At 36.0% G+C, this 26,747-nt stretch overlaps 1 protein-coding gene and 2 long non-coding RNA genes across 8 annotated transcripts in view; 2 read left to right on the forward strand and 1 right to left on the reverse strand.

Annotated features, from left to right (window-relative positions):
* kn (EBF transcription factor knot) overlaps positions 1-17,233 on the forward strand; it is a 59,207-nt gene extending 41,974 nt beyond the window's left edge. Inside the window, exons 7-15 of one of the 6 annotated variants that reach the window (XM_069052742.1) lie at positions 6,975-7,056; positions 10,698-10,815; positions 13,816-13,970; positions 14,030-14,156; positions 14,214-14,302; positions 14,365-14,554; positions 15,769-15,972; positions 16,061-16,246; positions 17,097-17,233. In XM_069052742.1, the coding sequence (XP_068908843.1) occupies positions 6,975-7,056; positions 10,698-10,815; positions 13,816-13,970; positions 14,030-14,156; positions 14,214-14,302; positions 14,365-14,554; positions 15,769-15,972; positions 16,061-16,246; positions 17,097-17,098 (1,153 nt within the window). In that variant the 3' untranslated portion in view covers positions 17,099-17,233. Of the gene's footprint in view, positions 1-6,974; positions 7,057-10,697; positions 10,816-13,803; positions 13,971-14,029; positions 14,157-14,213; positions 14,303-14,364; positions 14,555-15,754; positions 15,973-16,060; positions 16,247-17,096 lie in introns of those variants that run through there. The other 5 variants (XM_069052741.1, XM_069052743.1, XM_069052744.1 and 2 more) reach the window with 5 other exon arrangements.
* Positions 17,234-17,307: 74 nt separating this feature from the next.
* Positions 17,308-25,979, reverse strand: LOC138134479 (uncharacterized). The gene is made up of 2 exons (XR_011160737.1): positions 25,856-25,979; positions 17,308-17,620 (listed from the first exon to the last, which is right to left on the reverse strand). It is a non-coding gene; the product is annotated as an uncharacterized lncRNA (long non-coding RNA).
* LOC138134478 (uncharacterized) overlaps positions 25,895-26,747 on the forward strand; it is a 62,296-nt gene continuing 61,443 nt past the window's right edge. Inside the window, exon 1 of the long non-coding RNA XR_011160736.1 lies at positions 25,895-26,035. This is a non-coding gene — a long non-coding RNA (uncharacterized lncRNA). The remainder of the gene's footprint in view (positions 26,036-26,747) is intronic.

The following is a 26,747-nucleotide window of genomic DNA, read 5'->3' on the forward strand; positions in this document are numbered from 1 at the left end:
AAGTTGGATAAAATAATAAAGTTTACACGTCTGAAAATTTCATTCGTTGTATATTCGCGATGTCTCAAACTTTCACTCAATTTCATCCCAACACTTTTCGCATTATGAATCGCTTATAAATTAAGTTGGTAACGAGACTGGGAACTGTTAAAGCAAGGCGAACTCTTGCTTAACTCAAAGTACAAGCATAACAAACTTAACTCGAAACAACTTTAGAGACAGAATTGGTCGGTCGGTTGCGTGGCGGTTTTCGAACTTTTCTGCAAAAGTGCCAAGATAAAAAATGATCCGGTGAGCCCCAGCGAGAACCGTAAATAACAGGATGAGCACTGCGATGCTAGACTTTAAAATTATCAGGTAAATTTTAAAAGCATACAAACAGTAAGATAAGTGAGAGTAAACGGTAAAACACGAGAAAAGTCTCCCGGGAGGCAGGGTTCATATTCATGTCCTGCTATAATGATATTATACGTCGCGTAAATAACCTGAGGTTGTACTAAATAACGTAATAATATGACTAACGCGCTGGCTCGAGTGAGATTTATTAGACTTTGAAAACAGAGAGAGTTTAAAGGTGTTAGCATTTCATACGGTAAGGAGTTCGTATGAATAACCCACACACATAAACCCCCCTCCAAAAACTGACAAGAGAGTAACAAATGCACCCCTGGTTACATCCGCGCTCGTAAAAATTATTACTGCCCCGAACAAAATTAAAAGCAAAAAAAGTTGACATCTAAACTACGATTATTATTGTCGTAAAGCGCCACTCTTTAATGTAGATCGTTACGATTAGCACTGGTACGTACCGGGCGATACGGCATCCAGGCTGCATTAATTATCAACTTGTTCGTAACAAAAAAAAATGGATGACATATCAAGATTCAAGAGAAAAATATTCCACGCAAAATTTGACCAGAATATTTCATTGCAAAGATCAATAGAAGTGATCGAAGGGGAGAAATTTGAATGTGGGGTAGATGCAGGACTAGACGGAAGGGAAAACACCACCTCTGGACCCCAGGTGGAGTTAGATGACGGCTGGAACCACACAAGTCGGCTGAGATGAAAATCACCCTAGAGATGACTTGTAGGGCACTCTTATTAAGAGGTTTGATATGATTTCGTTTTTGAAAAAGCAAATCAATCCGCTAGCTGCGTGTTAAACTGAGAAGGATGATGTACAACAGCGTTTAAAAAGGAGATAGTTTGATAAAAGAAGGTCTGTGTCTCAAAAAAAAAAAACACCGAAGAGATCTATTTAAATAATTTAAATGCTTACATCATTTTCAAAAAAGTATCCTTGATTTTCATTTTAGAAGGCATATACATAGTGTGATTTTCCTACTATTGGTATATATTTTAATTCGACTTATCAAAAAAAAATTATATACAGGGTGTCTCAAAATTCGCGAATTTCGAATCAGAGCGTTGTAGGGGATCACTTCAGTAGTCCAAATATGGAAACTAAAAAAAATCGGGACTCCTCCCACAAAGATATTTTGGTCTGAAGGTGCACTCTTTGAACTGCGTTTTCTTCAAATACAGGCTGAAAAGTTCAGTGTTTATTTCTAAAGTAAAACAAATTTAAAAATGAAACGTCAACGTAGCTAGAATAGAATTTTGTTACTGTGTATATAGAGGCTGCTATGAATTGAACAAAATTAAAACGCTTATATCTTCTTTAAGTAGAGTATTTTCGAGCTCCACTGGGTCCTTCCCTACCACGCTTTGAATTCAGAATTCGCCAATTTTGAAACACCCTGTATGTAGTAGCAGATGTGGACATTACTCGACTTAAAAGTTAGCCTAACAATTTTTGGAAAAGCAGATATCCTTTTTTAATTAATAATAATAATAATAATAATAAGGACTTTATTAAAGAGAGAAAAAATAGAAGCATACAACACAATATACATATTAAAAAAAAATACAATATAAAAATTTAGACAAAGAAAATGCAAAGATGAGGCAAAGTCTAGCAACAGCTATTCTACTTAACCTCAAAGGAAAGAAAAAAAAGAAACAATTAAAGACAAAAGTAACAGGGGAATAAGAAAGTTAGATAACTAATATACAAAAGAAGAAAAAAACCTATGTGTATACAGATAAAGAAAATATTCTTAGAGTAAGATTTAACAAAAAAAGTGAATTCACAAAAATAATTCTTAATGTAAAAGAAGACAACTAAGACAATATAAACAATTTAAGCAAAAATCTTTTTAAATTAATTAAAAAATTACAAATTCTATGAACAGTATCTTCATATTTTTAATCTACAACCAAAAAATCTATGTTATTGTAAAAGTATTGGAGCAACGATCTCCATCAAAACTATCAACTTGGCCACGCGGTCTCCGCATGTGAATTTTTAGTGTTAATCCGATTCACGTCATTGTTGTTGATCAAAGTTTTGTGTCAGCACAAGCCAGAAAGTGTTACTGAATTCCTTTAAGTTCATTGAATTGGGAAACAATTTTTTTTCTATAAGTTGTGAAACTGGGATCAAAAATGTTGCCCAAAACAATGAAGAGCATTTAATATTGCTAATATTTTTTTGTTTATAATTATATTTGTTTATAAATACTACGAGAGGTTACTTTAATCTGTTTTTATCACTCCACGAAAATATTTTTATTTTTAGAATAGAAATGTTAACATTTTTATATTGAATTACTTAAATGCCAAAGATAAAAATAATTATTCACGTACCGTGTGACATTCGATTATATCGTATAAGAATTGATCAATAACATTTAATCAAGCTAGACAAGAACTTATCATAAAATTTTGATTCCACAGAATGAAATAAATACTTATAACAAAAAGAAAATTACAAGAATTTTTGAAACGAACGAAATCCATAAATGGCGACATAATTTTTTTTGTTTATCAAAAACATTTGTATAGATAATAAAATGTTGATAAAAGTTTAAACACACAAAAGTTAATATTGTAAATTGATACAACCGACCAGGAAATGTTGTAAAAATTGTGTGAGTGAATCTGTGCAAGAATCAAAAACAATAATCTAATATTTACGCATATTTATGAAATTGTAACAACAATAACTCGGAGAAACAAATTTAAAATGCAAGCCTACTCGACATCCTTTCACCGTAAACTAATTAATATTTCATGATTATAAACTCATTTAATAATTTACTTAAACTGCCTAAAAATAGAAACAGAATGAATTCTAAATTTCAATAAAAATATAAATTTCTTCTGTTACTGCAAGCAAATTAGACACAAAAAAAAACATCAAAATATCCTTCCATCATTCGGCATGGTTCTGCATTTTTCTTTAATTTGTGCCCCAGACATTTATCTTCATCATCAATATTTTATCAACGGAAAAATGAATACCATGAAAGTGCTCTTACTTCATTCATACCCTAGAGAATTTCCTGAGGAACAACGTATATGACAGACGTATTTTATTACTGCATCCATTTTTAGAAATCGACCAACTTCACTGAAGAATTCATCCACTAATTAATTGTTAAAGGAGAAAGGCATGTGGTACAAAAACTAATAAATCTTGTACTTGTCCAAACTACGTACTTATTTTCTTTAGCGAACGTCAAAAATGAATTATCTTATCGAAGTTGTCTCTCGTGGTGGATAAAAATAGTCTATTTGATAACTATTGTTATTGTCGGTATTAGAATTAATTTGGCTTAGATGTCACCGATTTTATTTTCTTTCTGGATCACACCTATATACAGGGTGTATCTGAAATACGTGTGATAATTTTAACCAGTGGAAGAAGTCACCAATTTATCAAACTTTTGTCTATAACGTTTTGCAAAATTCGCAAAAAATTTCCAAGATTTTTGGCCCCCAATTTTTAACAGACGAGTCGTTTTGTGTGATTAACTAGTCTCTATTTTTTTGTAACCATGAGAATTTTAAATTTAATAATTTAATTTTTACCCATAGGTAAATATTTCAAATTTTAAATCAATTTGTAAGGCTTTTTCACAAAAAAATCAAATAGAAAACACGTTTCATTTAACAAGCTCTGTTAGGTGTTAAAATTAACACACGCATTTTAGATACACCCTCTATAAATAATGGAGTAGCTGTTTGACGAGGCCCAAGATTGTCGTACGTGGATCGTGCGAGTTGGGCAGCCATCATAATTTTTCGGATGGTTGATTGAGAATCCGGAATGCAAACAGTGTTCCAGTTATGGTGTCATCCGCACACGTGGACCGACGTATTTTCACGGTCGAGTGCGTGCAGGATTCCGGTGTTCTTTCAGTCAACTTTGACGACTCACTTCGTTCCGGCGGGTCCATTGAGGATAAGTCGCGGTCACATACATCATTCAGGCCTGATCAAATATTGTCAGTGCACAATTCCTTTTGTGCGTACCGAACCATCCCGCAGGACCATTAAATCGTAACGTTGGTCGCGAACAAACGTGGATAAGCCTTAATTATATGCTCGAACAACTTTCCGATTGTTTTTCACGAATTAAAGGGAGGAATGAAAAGATAGTTAATAAATAACCGAGGAACGGGACTTCCCCACCCACGTTAATTTGTAACGAAGATATCTGGCACTTCTTTATATTCTGCGCGATCGTTATCGCCGGCTAAAGCGAGTAATTTATCTTGAAGAGGCTGCGGAGAATTAGAAGAGGGCGTTTCCGGGAATCGGGCCGAATCAGCACATTACCGGAAAAAAAAAAACGAAAAAAGATTAACCGGACTAATGCGAGCTTCAGCACGTGCGGCGTCGCGACGCGTCCCCCCGGCCTACTTAACTTAACATAACTAAATCAACTTTTGGGATTTCAAATAAAATTCACAAATACAAAAAGACTCACAACACTCTCTTATCTTTTTCGGTTGTCTACCAATTATACAACACCGTCGTTTTATTGGTTGCCTACTTCTCAAAAAATCTATTAAAAATTAAATTATTATTAATGCACTATCTTCAATGGCAAAACCCATTTTTGGGATAATTGTTGCTTGCAATTATAGTAAACATCTGTAAACTTTGCCGAAATCGAAAAGTTGTTTTCTAGGTTAACAACAGCACATCGTTGACGTTTCTTTGACATTTCCGCGAAAAATCTTCTTAATAATTTAACGTTCACCACTAAGTCAAGTTCTTAATTCGTGGATGCAGCAATGCCAGTAACACAGTTTTTGATCACATATCACTAGAGCTGCAGTGCATATTAGAAAATTGGAAATGAAAAAAAAATGTTTTTTTTAAATAAAAAAAAGAATGATATTCAAACACCATGAATATTTTAGTATTGGTATGAATTCAGGATTATTGAAGGAAGGAAATAAAGGAAACAGTGTCGCGAAAATCTTGAAAATAAGAGGAAATGTTTAAATACATTTAATCAATTCAGCGTAAGTTCAATTTATTTCAATTTTTAAGAATGTTCAATATTAAAGAAAATTAAAGGAAAAGGAAAATGTTGTGAGTACATATTTCTAAAGTCTAGATCTAGACGGCAAAGTGACGAACGTGTCCAAATTTTCCTTGAAGATCCTGAAACCGGAAGAGGAAAAAAAGTATAAAAAAGATTAAGTCTGGCTAATGGTCGATTCAGCACGTGCGACGTCGCGACTTGTCCCTCTGGTCTAGTTATCGTCGGCGACGCGACTTAGGTACGACCTTCGGCAAGGCCATGCATTATGCAGATCGGCAGCTTCTCGGCTGTCATCAATTAATAAAACCCATATCACGAGATCTTAATATTTGATGGGGTTTCCATTACAGGCGGACCGTCTAAGACGGAAGCTCGCAGGAAAGTCGCCGGAGCGAAGGCCAAATTCCCGATCAAGCTTCAGGATGCGATTACACAGCTCACTAGCCAGACATGCCGTTCCTGTTTACGTGACTATACACAATTGGCATAATTCTGCGGTCGAATATCGCACTGTGTAATCTGGTTAGAAGGAGCCGAATGCGAAGGGTCCTTTATATCGTGTTAGTCTCCTTTCCTCGGGCTACTGCCGGTCTATTTATCTTGGCAAGTCCGCTGCTACCCCAGTATCCAGCATACATTAGTTAGCGAACACTGGCAACATAAGGCACCCGACGAGCCCTTAGGCCATATGGGCCGTGGTAATAAGATAATACTCGGCTACCGTTCAAGCGCTCTATTACCAACACGAGCCGAGTACTACATGTCGAACTTGATTATGACAACGACACCCCCAATTGCACACTGTTGTTGCTCACTCGTCCTTAAAAAATGCATTCAGGCATAAAATAAGTTTCCATCAAAACATCAAAGTTATTTGTGGATCAAGGCCGCGAAATCATTCTTTAACGTACCGAGAGAAAAATTGTCGCCGAGGCCGCTTGCGGCCGAGGCAAGACAATCTCGAGGATGTTAAAAGATTTCGCTGTACTGTAATTGTGAAGCATATTTGCACGGCGTGAAACTAAGGAGTAAATTGGCCTCGAAATAAGCTCGGCAAGTCCTCTTCGGAAACTATTCCACGCTAACATTGATACATAAGCCTTTCTTATTCATTTTGTAAATACATATACCCTTACTTCCTTTTGTGGAGGCGAAGTGTAAATAATGGAGGTCCTCCTTTCCATTGTCAGGCGAGAATTGGATTTTACAAAGCACACCCCACTAAAGATAAATAATTCCAGAGGACTATAGTTCATTTTTTTAAATTTCACTCGGTTATTCTCAAATCAAAATTCGTTATTTTTTCGAATTAAAGCCGACGCAAACCGACTGGCAATAACCCATCAATGGCATCGAAATAAAAACGCAATTGATACAGTTATCGGGTATTGGCAATCAATTCCCCGTTTCGGTCGCGCTTCAGTTAACGCATATGAAATGTCGAAAAACATTTTCCGGCTAATATGTTTATGACCGATTCTAAATATAGGCAGATATTTGCGTTCGCAGCATAATTGATTTTGACTTTTTTCCGTAATTGCGTCACTGACATGTTTTCTCTTTGCAGATTCTTTCTCAAGTTCTTCTTAAAGTGCAATCAAAATTGTTTGAAAAATGCCGGCAATCCCAGAGATATGAGACGGTTTCAAGTAAGTATACTTTTATTTTTGCTTCAGTCTTTCCGGTATTTGAATAATAATAAGGGAGCGTTGACGTAACGGAAAACGAACAAGACTAGTTAAACAGAATAAAATTAAGAACGAGTTGCTGTAAAAATAAATGTCTTCGGCGCGAGCACCGTGTTGCTCTTAATGGAATCTCAGGGGCGCTCCAATTAGCTACTTTGGCGGCATCAGGAATTAGGCGCGCATAAGGGCAGGACCGAATTAATACCCGACAAAAAGCAAGTCATTTCGCAGTTTAAATTAGTAATGAATCCGTTACAGGGTAAATCTAGCAATAATTCCAAAAATTGCAAATTTTCATTTTACTTTTCATAAAATATTATTTCCGCACTTGTTAGGAAACATTCCACTTTTCCTAACTCAAATTAGTATTCAAATATGCTAGTTTTCCAAACTCTAGTAGAAAAAACATATTACGAGTTTCACTAATTTAGATGCACGTGGAGAAATGTCAATTCAACTGGCGCCAATAATGTTGGCGTTGTTAGACTGGCACAAATAATCCTTGCATGTGGAAACTTAGTTTCAGTATCTTAAGATGAGTTTCCACAACCCACTGGCGCCAGTTACGTTACATGTGGAAATTCAACTGGCACCACTCAGCTAGCACCGCCAAACCTTGCGCCAGTAGCACACGGTGTACTTTTTGGCGCCAATGTCTTCTGCTCGGCTACGTTCGGGAAACACGAGCAGTCACGAAATTAATTAACGATTAATTAAATTTGCGAGGTGGAAAGATACGTTGATGAAAAGGGAATGAAAAGAGAAGTTGATAAAAATTTTAATAGTAATTTTCCGTTGAGGCGTTGGGGAATTATGAGGAATTGATGTTGGTAGGGTTAGTTAGCAAATCAAAATTTCGCTTTTGTTTTTTTTACATTTAACTAAATAGATCAGTGCCACTAATATTGGCGCCAATAATTTTCATAGGGTAAAGCTTGCTGCAGTGTTTCCTCCTTGAAGTTCGCTAAAAACATTGAGAAATCTCTGTTGGTGATCGCGCTCGCACTTCTTCGGCAAAGATAAGAATGTTGAAAATTTGATCGTTCAGTTCTTGCGAATCCTCGTGAGAACTGAAGCCTTTCTTGCTGTCCGTGCCCGTAGACGCGGAGTAGGTCGATGTTATTGATGAGAGATTTCCAGTAATCTGTCGCTGATTAAGAAGAGTGGTATCATTAATCAGTCAATACCTCGCTATCGACTGCAGCGGCGGCGGTGGCGCCCCCCGAAGAAGCAGCTCGTGACGGGGTGTACAACGGCACTGTGTAAGCTAATAGCTGCCATTAATTTGATTACGTTCTCGTTGTACACGCGCTTGTTTTTCCACGCATTTTAATCGTAATGATTAAGAGACTTGCACCCGGGGGACGACCGACAATACACTTGACGGCTTCTTGTAGTAATCGTCGAGGAGAATATCCGCACGATCTCGGTAATTTAGCACATAACGACGTACCATTGTGTAAATTGATCGTTTGTATGTAGCGGTACCTAGTGCAACACAACGTTGCGATATTGTAGTCCTGTTGTAGTCCTCGATGTCGAAGGACTACGACGTCGAAATTACACGGCCGTAGAGAGCGGCACACGGCCATTTATTTCAATTTCCATACACGTTACTGCGAGCTGTGCGCGGGATTTACCGTGGGGCGGCTGAAATAGAAAAGATTTTTATTTTCTCGTCGGTGTGTCGGGGGCGGCGGAGTATAAGAACTATAAGGAATACCGTGGCTGCGAGCCTCATTTATTTCCCCTGATCTCATCGGCGGACTCGGTTTCTCCTCCAACAACCGTCCCCGCGCCTCTTTATATCCAATTTCGCCGGTAGCTGAAAACTACCTCGCCAAGTGCCCATTCATATTGAAGTTTCAGACGCGTTAAATATTGAATTTATGAAGCCATTATTCGCCGATAGATGCGCGTCTTACGAATAAGACGGAAAACCGGCCTGAATTGCTGACGAGGTCCGGCGGACGTCGCTCCCAATCCCACCTACGAGGCACACACGAAAACTTCTAATTCGGTACTCGAAAAACTCCATCCTGCGATTCCAATGCAACAAAATCAAAACGACATTTGACTCAAATATGAAATTCAAAAGCATATTTTTTTCAAAAAACACATTTTTATTTTTAGCACATTTATAAGTCCTTCCTTAAATTTTTCAAATCAATATTGTATCACACATTGGCACATTTGTTCGTTCGCTTTAAGAGCTTTCAAGTTTCTAAGCTTAGACAAAATGCAAAAGCTCATCGACTATATGTGACTGCATAACACTTTATTTGTCAAAATGTCAAAATTAAAATTATCTTTTCTCGTCTGTAATTTATGGAAACAATTTTTTGGTAAGCTCAAAAGAGAAATGTTAAATCATGTAACTAATAAATAGATCCAAAGCGTTTGAAAAAATTGTATTTTGGATCTTCAAATTGTATTCAATTATCTGAATAAAATCAGTACCTAATTTAAATGTTTTTGAATATACAGTCCTTTTTTATTAACTGATTTTGCAAAAAAAATTGCGTCAACGACATCACTAGTAATACGCAAAATTGATTTTTTTTAAAAATCCTCAAATTCAACTGAGCTGTAGACATCTTAAATTCCCAAAAATAAGTGACAATCTTGGTGCTTTTTTTTGAGAAAAATTCTTCATGAGAAGGTTGACACTGTTTGATTTTTTTAATTAATGAAAACAAATTAGTTATTGTGGATTACAAGAAATTTATTCCTTTATTTCCTTGTCAAAGTTTTCCAAAAAGTCACTATCAAAGAGGAAAACATCTGCAACATTTTGAATGTGAGTATGCAGTTAAAATCTAACACCAGTTCAATAAACTTTTCACCATAGTAACAAGCATTAATCCCACCTTTGTAGCATAAAGTTTTGGTAATTGTTCACTTTAACTACTTTTGGAATTTTCCCGTTTTTTCTGGCTAGACAGCCTCAAGGCGTTCTTCTGCATCGTTTTCCACCACTCAAACCTTGTGCAAATGAAATTTCCTTACCCTTTAGTTATACTAAGACATTGGCGCGACCTTGACGCGACCTTGAAACACAACAAGAGAGAAAAAAAAGGCATTTGCACAAGGTTTGAATGGTGGGAAACGATCTAGGAGGACGCCCTGAGGCTGTCTAGCCAAAATAAACGCAAAAATTCCAGAAGTAGTTAAAGTGAACAATTACCAAAGTTTTTTTTTAATTGGAAAAAATCTTTTAGAAATAGAAATAAACAAATAATTTCTTACTGGCATTTTTGTCAACGTCCTGGGTGTCAACTTTTCCATTGCGGTTTGTTTTTTTGGTTTTCGTCCTTTGGGTCCTTAGACTTCCGGTCCGGTCCGGGTACGTGGCGATGGTCGATGGCCGTATTTCAAGCGGCGTATCGAACGCCGCCTACTGGCCGCTCCGCCGTCATCATCCTGTGGTTCCCATGGGAACGCGTGTGTATCGCAGGGGCGCGGGGTCCCATGGGAGAGCGCGAGCGTCCCCGAGGGAGGAGTCTGTCTTGCGATGCACTAGTGCCGCCACCTTGGCCGCAAAATGGCTGCACCTGCATCACCGCCGCCTCATCTTGTATTAATGATGTTCTCGATTACAGGTCGTCATAGCGACGCAGGTGTCCGTCGACGGACCTCTGCTCGCCATCTCCGACAACATGTTCGTTCACAACAACTCGAAACACGGAAGAAGGGCGAAACGGCTCGATCCCACTGAAGGTGAGTCGAACTCTTTTGTGGCAGACGTTTAAATCGAGTTTAAGTGAAGTGCTCCGTTAAGTTGGTGGCACGCGTACAGATTTTTATGGCGGTGGGCGGCTACGCCGCTGCCGGCCGCCGCTGCATGTCACAGATGTCATCCGCAAATTGGACAAAACGGTTTAAGTGAAATTAATTATGCTAACCAGAATTAAAATTTCCCGCAAATTCCCTGCGTTCGACGCAGAGGAATGTAAACATTTTTCATGTATGTTGGCCCAATTAAAAATGAAATGAATAATAATTATATTTTTACTCTTATAATTATGTGTATTGGTTTAATTTTTTTCTGATTATTCTGATTAAAATTAAATCATTACTAGAGCAGAAATTAACCCGTATATCATACCTACTTCATAATAAATAAATAAATTTAATTTTTTGCACTAAAAATTGTTCTTTAAAAGTCTAGAAAAAAATGTTTCCTGAACAACTTATTTTGGGAATAAGTTGGAATACATTCAATGAGATTTATCAAGCAAAAACATTTTTTTTACTAATTATGATGCCCTATTTGCAAGATTACCTATATTAACTTTTAAGAAAATTTGTCAAAAATCGAAAAAAAAATCTTCTAGGACATCCAAACAAAAAAAACGGCACTAAAATACATTCACATTGTTTTGGTATAATTGGACGCCATGGAAATGTTGCTGTTTGAGGTTATAAATAGCGTTAATGTCTAGTGCATTGTTGTCAGTTTTACTAGTTTGCAATAGAAGTTCCTATTTGTGAAAAAAGAACAATCCTAAAAAGATTTTGTACTATTGGCGCCGATTATAAGGTAGCGACAATTTTGTGTGTTGCTAAAGTATGACTAGAATAATCCAGCACCTAATAAGTTTTGAGAAATAAATTTTCTGAAAAATTTTGAAACCCGCTCAGCAGGAAATCATTTCCTGCCTATTGCAACGTCCGGTCTGATCCACCGGGATTGGTTATTAAACAGAATATCAGTAAACGTCTTTCATTTTATAATAATTCAAATTCTAATATTTTACAAACCTTGATTCCTTTAAATTTTATTAAATATTCAAGCTTATTGTTGTCTCCTTACAATGTTAACAGTGCCATTTTTAACAATAGCAAAGCAATTAAGGATACAGTTGTTTTAAAATTTACTTTACATTAGTTAACACGTAATGAAAAGTTGATGAAATTTGTCAAAAAAGTGTTATCACTAAATGCAGAAAAGACGTTATGATATTTTTTACAATATTTATCTGTTGAGGTTCTGGTGGATCGGAAGGTGGCTGGAAATCTTAATTTTTTTGTTGATGGTACACAGTTTTCTTTGATGTCTTTATTTTAATCACTACTCTATTTACACTCGCTATAATTTACTGCATGATGATTTTCTTTTAAAACTACCGATGATGGTGATTGACTACGATTACTACCTTGTATGATGATTTTTTCTTCTTCGGTCAGTTTGTAGGTCGATAATGATAATGGTATCTGTTTTACCGACGCCATCTCTTGAGCCCGCGCCATTTGAAACTAGCGGGAATTTCAAACATTATCACAACGATCACCTTATACTCTACCGTACCGTCTCAATAAATGGTCAATAACGGCTGTAATAAACGAGTGTGGCGCAGCTTTAGATTATTATTAATTTAACCACAGACTAAGATTCACATAACCTCCGGGACAGCGGTTCTGTCAAATATTGGTAACGCTGACTCATTCATCTAGGAACCAAAACCATTTTTGATCTTCGTTCATGACGACTATCGTAATCTTGACATTTACAACTGGATTATTCCGGTTAAGCCATACCGTTTCAAATCTCTTGGTTTTTTACACTCGTTCGTGATGATATTTTTTTTTAAACCTTGATGAGATTATACAACACAACAGGACCAACAAATGTAACGGAAGATATTCATTTATTTAATTGTAGCAAATCTTGACTCATTCAGCAGGAAGATTTTTGAAATAATTTCTTAATTAAGTAGGGGTCAAATTACTGAGCCCCAATTAGGTTTAATTACATTTTCATTGTTTTTATACGGCATGCAAGGAGATGTCAGGGGCTAAACATTATTTTAGTGTTTATTAAATTGTCAGTGAAAAGTATCGGGTGTTCATTTAAATTTCCCCTCACAGTTGGCGTTCAAGAGTCGATTGTGAACGCACCACTCGTCAGTCTGTACAGTAAAAACACAAACAACGCAAAACAGCTAATCCGTAATCCGTGGTGGGTTCACAATCAATTCTTCAACGCCAATTTTGAGGAGAAATTTAAATGAACGTCCAATATAATAGTGTAATGAGTCAAAATGAATGATTTTTTTTTTCGTAATTAATGGGTGTGAATGTTGGTTCTTTGTGAGTGTGCATCCATAATGGTTATTATCGTGGGCGATTAGCCGTCGACGCGCTCTGCAGACGTCGGATGATGGAATGTCGACGCGCAGGTGAGATGTTAGCCACAAATCATCGCCGACGCTCATTGGTATGCGCCGTGACGCCGTCTACATCCCGATCCTCCGGTATATACGGCAGTGTTCTGCAGCGCGCTTCACGGAAACATCTCGTTTGTATGCGGACCCGTCCCGGATCCAAAACTTTGTGAAATTGGCTCCCGATTCAGTTCACTGGAGGAAGGAAGCGGAAACGCCGTACATATAGCGCCTGCACTTTCTTACGAGTCCTTTAATCTTCTTTCTTATTCACTTTCTCCTTCTATCTTTATTACACGTTCGTTCTCGAGATTTGGGGGTCTCGAGCTGATATCTCACCCCAACGCGCGGTTCTATATTATCCGCTCGTCGCGGAACAAGCCATGCTTCACTTTGTTAATATCTCACTTTGTTCTACTTTATCCCTTTTATCTTAATCTTTTCTCCGAAAAACTTAACAAAGAATTTCACCCATTACACGTCTCGCTTGCGGACGAGATTTATCCGGCTAAAACATAGGAAAGATACATCATATGCAAAGGTCAATTTCCAGGATTGTATCCCCCTTTACCAGTCGCTACACCCTGCATAAAGGCCATCAGTCCGAGCGAAGGGTGGACGTCGGGCGGCTCGACGGTCATCATCGTCGGAGACAACTTCTTCGACGGCCTCCAAGTGGTTTTCGGAACGATGCTGGTCTGGAGCGAGGTGAGTCGATCCCAAAACAAAACTGTCGTCTTCCAACTGACACACTTTCCCCTCCTCAGTTGATAACGCCCCACGCCATTCGAGTTCAAACACCCCCAAGACATATTCCAGGAGTGGTCGAGGTCACATTATCATATAAATCAAAACAATTCTGCAAAGGAGCACCAGGCAGATTCGTGTATGTTTGTGAGTATATCATTTTATTCAAATTCAACTCCACCAACATCTAAATTCGATTTATAGCTCTAAACGAGCCAACGATAGACTACGGATTCCAGAGACTGCAGAAGCTCATACCGAGGCATCCCGGTGATCCCGAAAAGTTACCAAAGGTAAGGAAAATTGAAACATCTTGTAGGTACTTGATACTATCGACAATTGTGTTTTGGTTTAGGAAATAATCCTGAAAAGGGCAGCGGACTTGGCCGAAGCTCTTTACACGATGCCAAGAAACAACCAATTATCGTTATCAGCACCGAGGTCACCAACGATGGCAAATAATGGGATGACGTCCACTTTCAATACGTATACGGGACAACTGGCTGTCAGCGTTCAAGACAACGGAAACGGTCAGTGGACAGAAGGTGCTTGTCCTTCCTTGCTTATTACCAAGTAGAAGTAGTGTGTTTCTTTACTTTTTTTTTATTTATACCAATCGAGAATAAATATTAAAGAAAATAACATTTCTGATTTTTCTGCTTCCCGAAGAAAGAAAATTGCGAGACTTTTGGACTAAATTTACGCCACTAATCTACTTAACGTTGTAAATACGTGCGATCGAAAAAAAAAACCGAGATGGCCATGATTAATACACTTCAGTTGGCAGCACGTAAAAATTTAATTCAAATGTCATCAGATAACTAACTATCATTCCGGACTTTCAAGGCACATACCTTAAAAACAACGTGTTCAAAAACAGGCCTGGCACAATTCCCGAATTAATGCAAGTAATTAAGTTCGACTTTGGGAAGGTCATTTGAAAACATGAAGCGAAAAGAGTAGCATTATGTTTGGAAGCTGAAGGCAGACATTTCGAACATTTACTCGTCACACATAATGCACACCTTTATGAAAATCAAGATTTCAACGTCCTCAAAATCACTAACCTAACTTTTAAGCCACTCTAATTTTTTTTTCGATCTCACGGTATTTGGCGATAATTATGTTTTTCTGCTCCTATTGTATAATACTGTAAGTGTTTTTCATTAGATAACAGGGTTCATTACCCACGGCCCGTTGAATAATAATTTAAAAAATCACTGCAAATATCAGAGAAACTAGTTTATGAAGTCAGTTGTCAATTTCTCTTCATAATCGTAGAAAAAGTATAGTATTCTATTCGCGGATAATGGCTATACTGGCTCGGATGGATTACGCCACTCGTCTTCGGCTCGTGGCACAAAATCATCCTTACGAGCCATCCGCTTATTGAATAATATACTATTCTCATAAATGGCAATTTTATGGGTACCAATGATGATTACGTGCCATGTACTTCTAGATTTAGACTAGAATTAGTCTGAAGACGATTATTTTTCAAATAATTTTTTCTTGTAAGTATTACTATTTCGTTCTCAAACCTTGTACAAAATAATCATCCAGAAAAGAACAAAACAGTCTCGAATGATTATACGGAATTAGTCAAGAAGTATATCTATAAATATATTTTAAAATTTTCAGTTTAATTAATTTAAGAATAATGTTTTAGAACTTTATTGCATGCTGATCTAAATGTTCTCAACAATTGATCTAGCTGTGTACTGACGCCAAGTTTTTATCGGTAGGGTTTTTCTTTTAGAGGAGTACGGGAGGGCGCAAAGTAGCAGCGTTTCTCCGCGAGGAGGAGGCTACTGTTCGAGCGCATCGACCCCCCATTCGTCCAACGGGGGCTCATACGGGGGCAACATGAACGGCTACGGAGGCGCCACCCCGACCAGCACCGCACAACTGTCCAACATGCTCCCCAGTTCTCCATCGGCCGGAATTTTCAACTCCACACCGAGTGAGTCTTTTTTCCCCAACAAAAAATATTGTAAATAGTGTGCGGTCGGACGATAGTTCATTTACTTTATTTTGAATTGTTATTTTAGTTTCATCCGAAGCGGGTCATTATCATTTTGGCGCACACAACAGTAAAGCGGCGGCGGCGTCGGATAAAGAGAAAAGCGCGTTTGCCCCTGTGATACGGGGGAGCGCGACTCCCCCAACTCACCCCCCGGCACCCGCGCTTTTCCACCACCAGCCCGTCACTGGCTGGCACCACTTGGCTGTGCAGTGTTAGTATATTATTTTATTATCGTTTCATTTTGCTTATTCTACACTAATTGCGTTACATTTGTTTTCATAAGCGTTATGCTTTTAAAACTAAGTAGATTTTGTTCGTTTAAGTAGAGATCTAACAAACCTCTCTTGTTTCCCGTTTAACTCGAATTTGTCCTTTTTTGTTTGCCATTGTTTCCCTTGCATTTCGCCAACGTCATTCCAACCCCCAATGGAAAAATTCCATCCAAAAATAAATACCGTTCTTCCTCGTTTCTTTTAATATACAGGGTGTCTCAAAATTCGCGAATTCCGAATTCAGAGAGTTGTAGGGGATCACTTCAGTAGTCCAAATATGGAAATTTAAAAAAAATGGCTGGATATGCAGGCTGCTATGAATTGAACAAAATTAAAATGCTTATATCTGCTTCAGGAAGAGCGATTTTTTTTTTAAGTATTTACGACCTCCACAGGGTCCTTCCTTACCACGCTCTGAATTCAGAATTCGCCAATTTTGAAACACCCTGTATATTCCCACACACCTGTATTTTTATTCTTCTTCCTCTTCTCGTCTTTGGCACTCAAATGTTACTTACTTATCTCTCATATTTATCATTCTATCAGATCTTTAAGATGCGCCTAAAATAAAACAAACAATTTTGCTTCTGTTAATTTAGAACAATGGTTTGTTTAAAGCTGCTCCACGTTGATCCTCTCGTATTAATAAACCTCTTGATCCACTTTATTATCTAATCAAGTCGCGTTCATCTCCCGTTCCCAAATCCGTCCTCTTAACCAGTCAGACAATTTTTAAACGAGACCAAATGATCCGATTAGAGGAAATCTGTAAAAAAATATTTGATGCAGGAATGGGCCTGGTGTCTTCACCTTTCGCTTCGATGAACCCATTCGCTTTGCCAACGTGTAACTCCCAAGGTTATGGTTCACCTCTCGTGGGTACCACCAAGTAGCCAACGGTGGGCCAGTCGAGCCCAATAAGTCAACATAGCACAACTCCCACACCTCAAGAAGACAACAGTGCAATGTATTCAGTGTAACGTGTACCAAAGACAAACAGTGACTACTAAACAATTTAATCATCATTAATTACAATCATAAGATAAGTTACCGAATGATGAAGTTAGTGTTGTTGATTTTTCTTTTGATAGCCGTATAAGTCAAGAGAACAGTCCTGTGTTTCCTACCAGCAGATACCTACTTAACTGTGATCACGTGAAACGCGCCAATAAATACTTATGTGATATTAACGACCATATAAGTATTTATATCTATGGCCTAGATTATAGATATTTCTGCACTATAACAAATTAATCTAAATTGCAAGTTTAGCATATCTCTACTGAATATACATATCGCTTCGAGCTGGGATCCTGTAATAAAAAGAAACGAAATGATTTGTAGTTTTGTAAAATAAATTATGTATATATGAAATTTCATTTTTAAGATGTACAAAGTTGTAAAGTAACAGATAGGTTACGCAACAACGAGTCAACGATTATATATTTTGTAAATTTATCATATCATAGTGCAAAGTTTTTTCGTGTAGCTGTACATAATATAGATATAAAAGCAATTTTAGTGACGAATATACATTACATACGTGTCTTTACAGTCCTCTTTTTCCGAAGTGAGACCATTCGAGTATACGATTGTGCAAAATTCTAATCTTTTTTTATTTATGCAAATTTATATTCGTCATGTCGTAATTTTGAAACATTCTAAGTCAATCCGAATTTCTTATTAATGCGATCAAAACTACTGAGAAAATCTCGTCACGCAGAATCGTTGGACGCAAGGTCAACCCTTCCGTATCAGACAGGGAATAGACATCATCCCATATAATTATATCATTAGCTTAAAAGAAACTCAAGAATGTTACTTTATATTGAGAGAAAGTGCAAATAAAAAAAATGTTGGAAGGCTTCGTGCAAATTTGATTGGCTTAGAATGTAGATAATTGAAAGTATTAACGATTGTTCTCTTATTATTTGTAAATATGTACGAAATCCTTGTTGTTTTAGTTTGTGGACAGGAATCGTTTCGGGAGCGAACCAAAATTAATTGAAAGGATCCCGTAAAGGGCCCGGTCCCTCCCGAACCGATTTTCTGTATCAATAATTTATTTTTAGAAGGAACAGAGTGCAAATATTTTAATTTTGTTGTGTACAAAAACCTCCATGTTTTCTTAAAGATTTCTTAAAAATATAGATGTAAAATAAAAATTTTTAAGATACTCCTATACAGGGGAAGTTTTTTTTTTATCAACACTCTCAGACTTTTTAGTGGTCCATATGGAGTCCGATAACATACAAATCGCCCCCTCCGCTCAAGTGCCACTTCAAAGCTCACCCTATTGTTATCGAAAATGAAAGCACTCGCGATCGTGATAGATAAACAAAGCAACAAATCAGCAGCGCATTAATATTTACACAAGCGATTTGGCCGAAGAAAAAAAAATTCCTTCGATTCGACAATTTATGCGATTCGCATTAGCATTCATCGAAATCCAGTTAGCGAATTCGTGAAAACACAAAGCGATTGAACGAAATTGAAACCGACGCCAGTAGCACATAACAAGCGGAGGCAATGGCATTAGCCGGGGGCTAGTTAGGGGCCCATCCCTTCGCTTGACAGATGGTTGTCGAACATAAAAGGTCATATCGGTGACGTCACGTTATGCACTAATTTCGTGTCATGTTGAGATGAACTTCTTGGGCGATGACAAGTGGATCTGAGACGTGAATCAGCAACAAATAACACGTAAGACAATACGTATTTGTTTACGCGTCACGACAAAATTAAACAATCAACATCACTCTGACAATGCGATAATTGTTGTTAACAAATTGGAAAAATCAGACGTGATGCAACTGGCTCCTAAATTCAGATGATTTGCGTCGAAATGTTTCGATCTGTGGGAATTAAAGTGTCTGCCATGATGCAGTGAAAGCAAATTAACAAAGTAATTGAACGTTTGCTAATTGATCGAACCAGGTGTTCGAGATTAAAACTATGAGAATAAAAATTTAATAAAATAAAACTAAATCAAATGGTGTGATTAGAATTAGGTTTTGACGACAAAGTGCGAGTCACGCCATTTTATCGGTTATCAAAATACATACTTGGAATAACTGAGCTTAAGTCCCCAGCTAAGCCTTCACTTGAAATCGACAGATAGTCGAAAATGTCATAACAGGAATAAATATGGATGGAACATTCTTTTTAATTTAGTTATGGTAAGTTGTATGGGTGTTTTTTTAAATTTCACCTCGTAGTAGGCGTTGAAAAGGCGATTGTGAACGCACCACTCGTGTAAAACGTAAGACCCGTGATCCGTAACCTGTTTAGTGCCTTCACAATAGACTCTTCAATGCCTACCATAAGGTGAAATTTAAAAAAACACCCGATATAATAGTAAATAATACAGGGTGTTATTGAAAGTTGTACAGATATTTTAACCACGAGCTACTGGCTTCATGTAGAACTCGGAAAAAATATCTCAAAAATTCTGTGTCAAAAAATAAAATGACATTTATTTTTTGAGCTACACTTTTTTTTAATTGCTTTTAGTCTTCTACGTTGTCAAACAACCTCGTAGGTAAAATTTCGGCACATTTTAAAAATACACCCTGTATATTATATTTTATAAAACGTACACCATCCGTGGTCTGTAATCCATGGTGCGTTTACAATCGACTCTTCAACGCCAACTTTGAGGATAAATAAATGAACACCCGATACAACGCAATGAGGAAAACATTTCTGATTTCACCGAAAGGAATATAACTATCTTATCATTTATGGAGATTTAAACGATCACGTTCAAAAGTTCGTAATTGAAACAGATCAAACGGAAGTTTTCAAGGAAGGAAGGATAAAGATCTGACAAATAGAACCAGTTTTGTAGAGACATGTTTAAAAATCTTTTGAATTGCGAAACAACTCTTCGATGGCACAGGATTTTTTTAATAACTAATCAGCAGAAAATCGACTTTGATTTGGTAAACTGCAAGCACAACTGGGAAAGCTTCTCCATTTTCTTTGTTCTCATTTAATAGATAATAATTAGAAAGCTATCTTCCTAGCTATGTACCTACTAATTAAAACAACACAGAACTCTATTAATTAACGTTGTCAAAACATTAAGAAGTGGAAATGTAAGTGATCTTTAAATATTATTCTACCTTCCATAAGCTGCCCAAAATGGCCATGCATTGTTCAGAGGCAAGATTGCGACACGTTTTCCGGCACAAAGTAACTATGGCATTGTCAGAATCCTTTTCGTTTTTTTGTGATAAGGGCAAAATTTTCAAAATAAGGTCGTTTAAAAAAATATGCGATTTTTGCCAATTTTTTTGGGATAAAAGAATGGATTAAAACGCAAGAATTAATTTATGGAAAAAAACCTCAGTATGATCTTATTTTCTGCATATTTAGATCAAATATGAGCTTATTCGGTCCAATCCAGTGCTCAGAATCTGTCACAGTTTTTAAAAAGGCAATTTCGAGAAAAACGCTGTCAAAGTTTTGCAAAAGAATCACTTGAAGGTAGTTCTAGGCAATTTCGGAGCCTTCAAAAGTACCGAAAATGAATTAATCGCCGAAAATTCTTCTGTGGGATGAATTCTAACTTATTTTTGAAATCGACAAAGTTACAAAATTTTGCAATGTTTAATTTTTAGTCGCAGCTTCACTATTTTGTGAGATTCTGTTAATTCGGCGCCTACATCACTTAACTGTGTTAAACACTTTATGACAACTGTAATTTTAACGTTACGTTTTCTATTTAGTAATAGTATCGCACGTAATTGGAAAACAAAATATTGTTGATTTTAATAATTATGCCATTTTTTTAACCGGATAAAACCATTTTTCACAACTAATGTTACCTTGGAGGTGTTCTCTCTTAGTAACAATAACACGTACTTAGAGCTGTTTACGTTTTTATTTAAACCATAGTTAAATATATTAAAAATTAAAATTGTAAAAAGGTTTCATATTTCCTCAGTTGGAAATTTTATTCCCTTTGCAATTATTGCGATGAAGACTCCCCTAATACTCTAGGGCTTAAGTAACGTCACAAATTACGAGAGATCGTTAGATCTACTTCTACTTTTTATCTATTAAAATAATTCATTTTTATTGTGTGCTGCAAAAATTATTTTCACATACAAGAGGAAAATTTGATAACAGTGAGAAGATGTAAATCTAATTTTATAGGTTTTAAGCCGAGATTAAGCAATTACAAAGGAAGACTGGGTGCAAAACGGTCGTCGACAGATAGTCCCTGCAATAATCCCGAACGAGGAATGGCACGTGTCTAATTGACAACGACACGAGTATACACGAGAGCGTATTGTCATCCCATGTCAATCTAATATTGCCATTAGATTACGTACCAGGATCATCACACGTACTTCAAACCGATTGTACTCTTTAATCTACCCCTAACACAGAACGCAACTATCCATGAATTTTAAAAAGGCATTATTAACAAAACTCCCACCAGACCCAGAATCCAACTATCCACACGGAAATATTTAATAATTGGTTTTAATTGGATTTGCAGATGAGTAAAGCTCTTTCCGTATTAATCTAACCGCAACCAATTTTATTTTATTCGACGATGACGAAACGACAGCTTGAAAGGCGCCGTCCCCACTTATGATTTTTACATGTTTGGTTGTTTATTTGTTAATATATTAAAAGAACCGATAAACAACTGATAAGCAATTGGGTGCGACTTGGAATAATCATTATGCAACAGCCGCAATAAGAAGGGAAGAGACCACTTCGAAAGCTCGCGTTAGTATTTAGATTAAGTGCTTTGATAACAGACGAACGGTGCTAATCCGATTCCAGTGTGAACACTAGTAGTGGAAATCTGATCTTTTTGGTGAGTGAGATTTCGATGTAGATCAGATGATTATTACGGATGAATGGGCGAGGACCGGTTCTCGTAATCCGCGAAACGGTAGGAAATGTCAAAAGCAAATTTTACATATGTTTTGCGATGTTTCTAACAGTTGATTCTATTTTCCTGTCAAGTTAGAGACACATTTGGTACAATATTTGTACAACTGAGACAAAGAGGGGAATCCCACGATCAAATATACATAGGTATACAGGGTGTTTAAAAAATGCCGCACAAAAATTATTGTACGGTGTGCAGAAGCATTTAGTAGGTGAGGAAAAAATATTTTTAAAATTCTTCCTCTTAATTCTTCTGCACAATAGAAGTTTTGTGTAAGGATCTTTGCGGTCTTTTATATTAAATGCAATTTACCTCTTTGAATTATCGAAAATTATGCAAAAATCGATTAAACTATTTACCACAAAAGAAACCTTCCTCCACGTGCAAATTTAACACCAAGAATTTTTTAAATCTTTTTCCCTCACTTACCAAATGCCTCTGAACAATGTACTATAGTTTTAGTGCGGCATTTTTTAAACACCCTGTATAAACGGATGAAAACTAAAAATCCTGAATTTTTGGGTTAATTATGTAGATACATTAGTACCACGCACCATAGATTTCATAATATTTAATATTTTCTTCCACTCTTCGGTACATTTTTTAGAACATTTCTTAATTCCACATTATTTGGACTGTTAACTATTTTTACATTTCCAGCCTTTTTTGTACAAGGAAACTTCTTCAAAATCTGATGTGGGACACTTTTCGACATCCTTTTGTGATTTTTGTAAAAGTATAGAATGCGATGACGTAAGACTTTTTGTTAGTTTTGTTTTTAATAGGATTTATTCATCTAGATACTATGATACTTGGCTTTAAAGAGTCATTCTAAAAATAATTATTACATCGATAGACACGTCATAAAACTAGGTACTTACACTCAGATAACATCTTTCATCAAACTAGCGCAATTACTAATATTAGAGATATAACATTTTGCGCCACCTAACTAATACTTATAAGGGTAGAATTAAAAATTTTAGAGTAAAAATGATACATTTTGTATGTCTTAGAAAAGTATCGTGTTTCACGACTATTACTTATTCCGATCATTAGAGCACTCGCCTACGTCTCGTGTCAACCTCGTGGGTGATGGCCATCATAACACACTCGTTAAATATCTTGCAATTATAATATTTATCTGTACAAATCTGACTTTAATTTTAATCTGATAACAAGATATATTTAAAATATTACACTATACATAATGACGTAAGAATCACAAATACACATTTCGACATTTGACTGAAAGATACTCAGATTGTAGAGATTCATGAAAATTCCATATTTTTTGTGATGGAAATGTTTATTGAATGATGAAGAAATGCGGTTGTTTCAATTTAGGATAAATTTGTAGAAAATTTGTATTCAACAAAAAAGTAAATAAAACTCTCGTTTCGTGATTTTTTTTGGAAATAATGCCGAAGCAATCTGCGTGCACTGTGCAGTTTTACCCGAGATTAATATCCCGAACAAATAGAATAATCCAGCATTGCCATTAAACGAAAAAAAATTGGTCAAATATAGGGCAAATTTGCCTCCCATGAGCAATCACACCCCACCGGCACCCTTGGGGCTGCATGAACAGCAACCCTAACTCGAAATATTTTATCAGCACATGATGTCACGTATCTTGGGACACTTTTTTGATACCACCATGGGACAGATACTGTATAGGTATAGTTATTTCGAGAAAATTAAAATGATTTAACAATAAATTCCAAATTAAAGATTAAAGGAAGGGCAGGTGCCTGCGGCACAAATTATATTAGGAAATTCGTCCCTGTTGTACCCTTAACCAACTTAAGAGATGACGTATCAATCATTTATTGCTATTATTATCATCCTTATCGCTTATGGAATGACATTTTGCCAACAGCAAAAAATACATGAACGGCTAAATAAAAATCGATTGGCACCGCTACAAAATGAAAATATCCATCAGGATTATGATATTGCGAAAAAGTGCACAGAGGTCACAGCTAATGAAGCCAACTAGAAAGTACGATTTCCATTGTGTTTTGCATAAAAATGAACCTTTCGTAGCATTATGAAATATAAATTACTTTTTGCACTGTAATTGGTTTATCAGTAATTGGAGAACCCCTGTATTGTAGGGGCGCGATAATACTATTGGAATTGTAAATCACATTGTCATTTCATTTCACCGAACGTCATTGCCAGTCGAAAGAATTTCATGTTCAATTATTACTATCTGAATACACGATGCGGTTGATTCGATTGCTTTTCGCTACGTAATTTCTTCTACAAGCCCTTATAACGGGCTAATTAATCGCAGCTATTATCGCAAAAAAACATCTAGTTCCTGTGGATGTGCCAGTGCTGTAAATATTAAGAAGCTAAATAAAAATATAAGAAACAAAAAAAAAGATAAATGGAAGCAAGAGAAACACAAAATATATTATAAGGAAAATCATATTAAGGATGAAAGTTGAAGTTTAGAACATCAAGAATTTTTGGATCCAAAATTGAAAGAAGTGCCTACCGAGTAACGAAAGAATCACTCTTTTTTCTCCTAATTTTCAAATGCAAAAAAATACAACAATCAATGGATATATGATTATTTTTATATACATAGGTATAGTCCAATTTTTAACCTTTTGCGATGACGTCATTATCTAGTAACTTCACGTATGTTTGAGCTAGGATCAGAAACAAATTTGATTGATCATAAATAACTACATATAGGTAATGTTTCAAATTTGTTGACAATTGCTTCGAAAAGTTATGTTTGTAATCAATGTAATAAGTGAAAGAAATTAAAAATTGTCAAATTGACAGGAGCATAAAATAACCTCAAAGTGACCATCAATAAATAAACGTGCTTTTTTTTGTTTTTTTCTGTTTCTGTCGTTTCAATAAAGAGAAAGCGAGGAAGGAAATCGTGACGTCACCTCAAAAGGGTAAAAATTGGACTATATAAATATTTCGATTTTTTAATTTAAAAACAATCGTATTTAATATGGTGATTTTTGCCGTAAATTTCGTTATAAAATTTATTCAGATTATAATTATTAAATTTAATAAATAATCATAACCTCATTTTTTATGTGATAAATGAAAATCAACAAAATGACTTTAATTGAGAGTAACGAGAATCACACTGTAGAAGTGGCGTAAAACTTGTTAAATATGCAAACCGGTGTAATTTTAAAATCTTTCCCGGAACCATTTAGAAAGTCACTTAGTACAAAAGCAGCATAACTCGTTTTCCCCATGTCCAATACGGATGTGCGAATTTTCAGCAATTCATGACATAATGTTTAAAAATGGAATTGCAATCTGACCCTAAAGATAAAAATGATGACAAATATAGAGATGATCTAATTGAATCAATATATCAATATCTATTGAATGGGAGAAGACAGTTAAAATTTAGTAAATTCAGTATTCACTTTCGTGTTAAAACACTAGACACAGTGTTAATTGTTTCATTATATAACTGTTAAGACAGAGAATTAACGAAAGTCAACATCATCATTCTTGCACTGAAATATTGTTGACATGAAAACTTACAAGCGAACACTCGACAATTGTCTGTATAAACAACATCCCCAGATATGCTTTTCGCAAAAAAAAGTAACACACAGTTCGCGAGTTTACTTACAGCAGAAGCTCTCTCAGCAGTGTGGGCTTCGAGATATGCAGTTCGTACAGTGACCGCTCTTTTTGATCAGCTTACAAGTGTTTCTGATGTGTATGTGATTGTGGTGATTTTTCGCAAATTAATTGTGCAGTGACCACTAAAAAGGATTACAAATGGCACATGATACGTGAGGATTCACAGGTAAGCACTTCAAACTGTATTACTCACAACAAACATACACATATCTCGAAGGATGATATAATAGATATATAATTGTTTGTTAATGGTTTATTCTTTTTTTTAACTCGGGAAGATGGTTGTTGTGATCATCACAGCTCTCTTAATTATCTTTTTATTGTTGCTCTTAATCTGATTTGTATCAGTAACAATGAGAAGACTACTACTTGAGTCATAAATCAATACGTGTTTATCTCTTTAAAAATGAAATAACTAAACGATTAATCAGATATTAGAAAATTTTGAGAAACTAGTGTAAACATGAGAATTGTTTGTGTTTAATCTGGACAGCGATCAGTAAAACAAAAATATTATTTTGTGTGTTGTTAACGGAATAACAAAATTGAGACAACAGTATTAATTTGAATTATATTCCGTTAAAACAAAATGTCTCAATAATGATAAAAACATGTTTTTATAAATACAGATAATGCACCAAGTATACAGCAGTTGACACCTTTTTACTGAAAAAACATTGGTAAACACGAAAATGCAACCCACAATACATTTCCAAAGTGAACGTGGATATTGGATAGTTAGCTGCGCAGTTTTATAAATTTTAACATAAACGTCATTCGCTTGGTTAAATGAAATTATGAGAAAACGAAGAGTTTTTGAGAAAATGTTTATTGTCTGCATAAACGGGCAACGGCTGAAGCATTTTTATTACAATCGC

Source organism: Tenebrio molitor, chromosome 7, assembly GCF_963966145.1.
Source record: "Tenebrio molitor chromosome 7, icTenMoli1.1, whole genome shotgun sequence".
Lineage (NCBI taxonomy): Eukaryota > Metazoa > Arthropoda > Insecta > Coleoptera > Tenebrionidae > Tenebrio > Tenebrio molitor.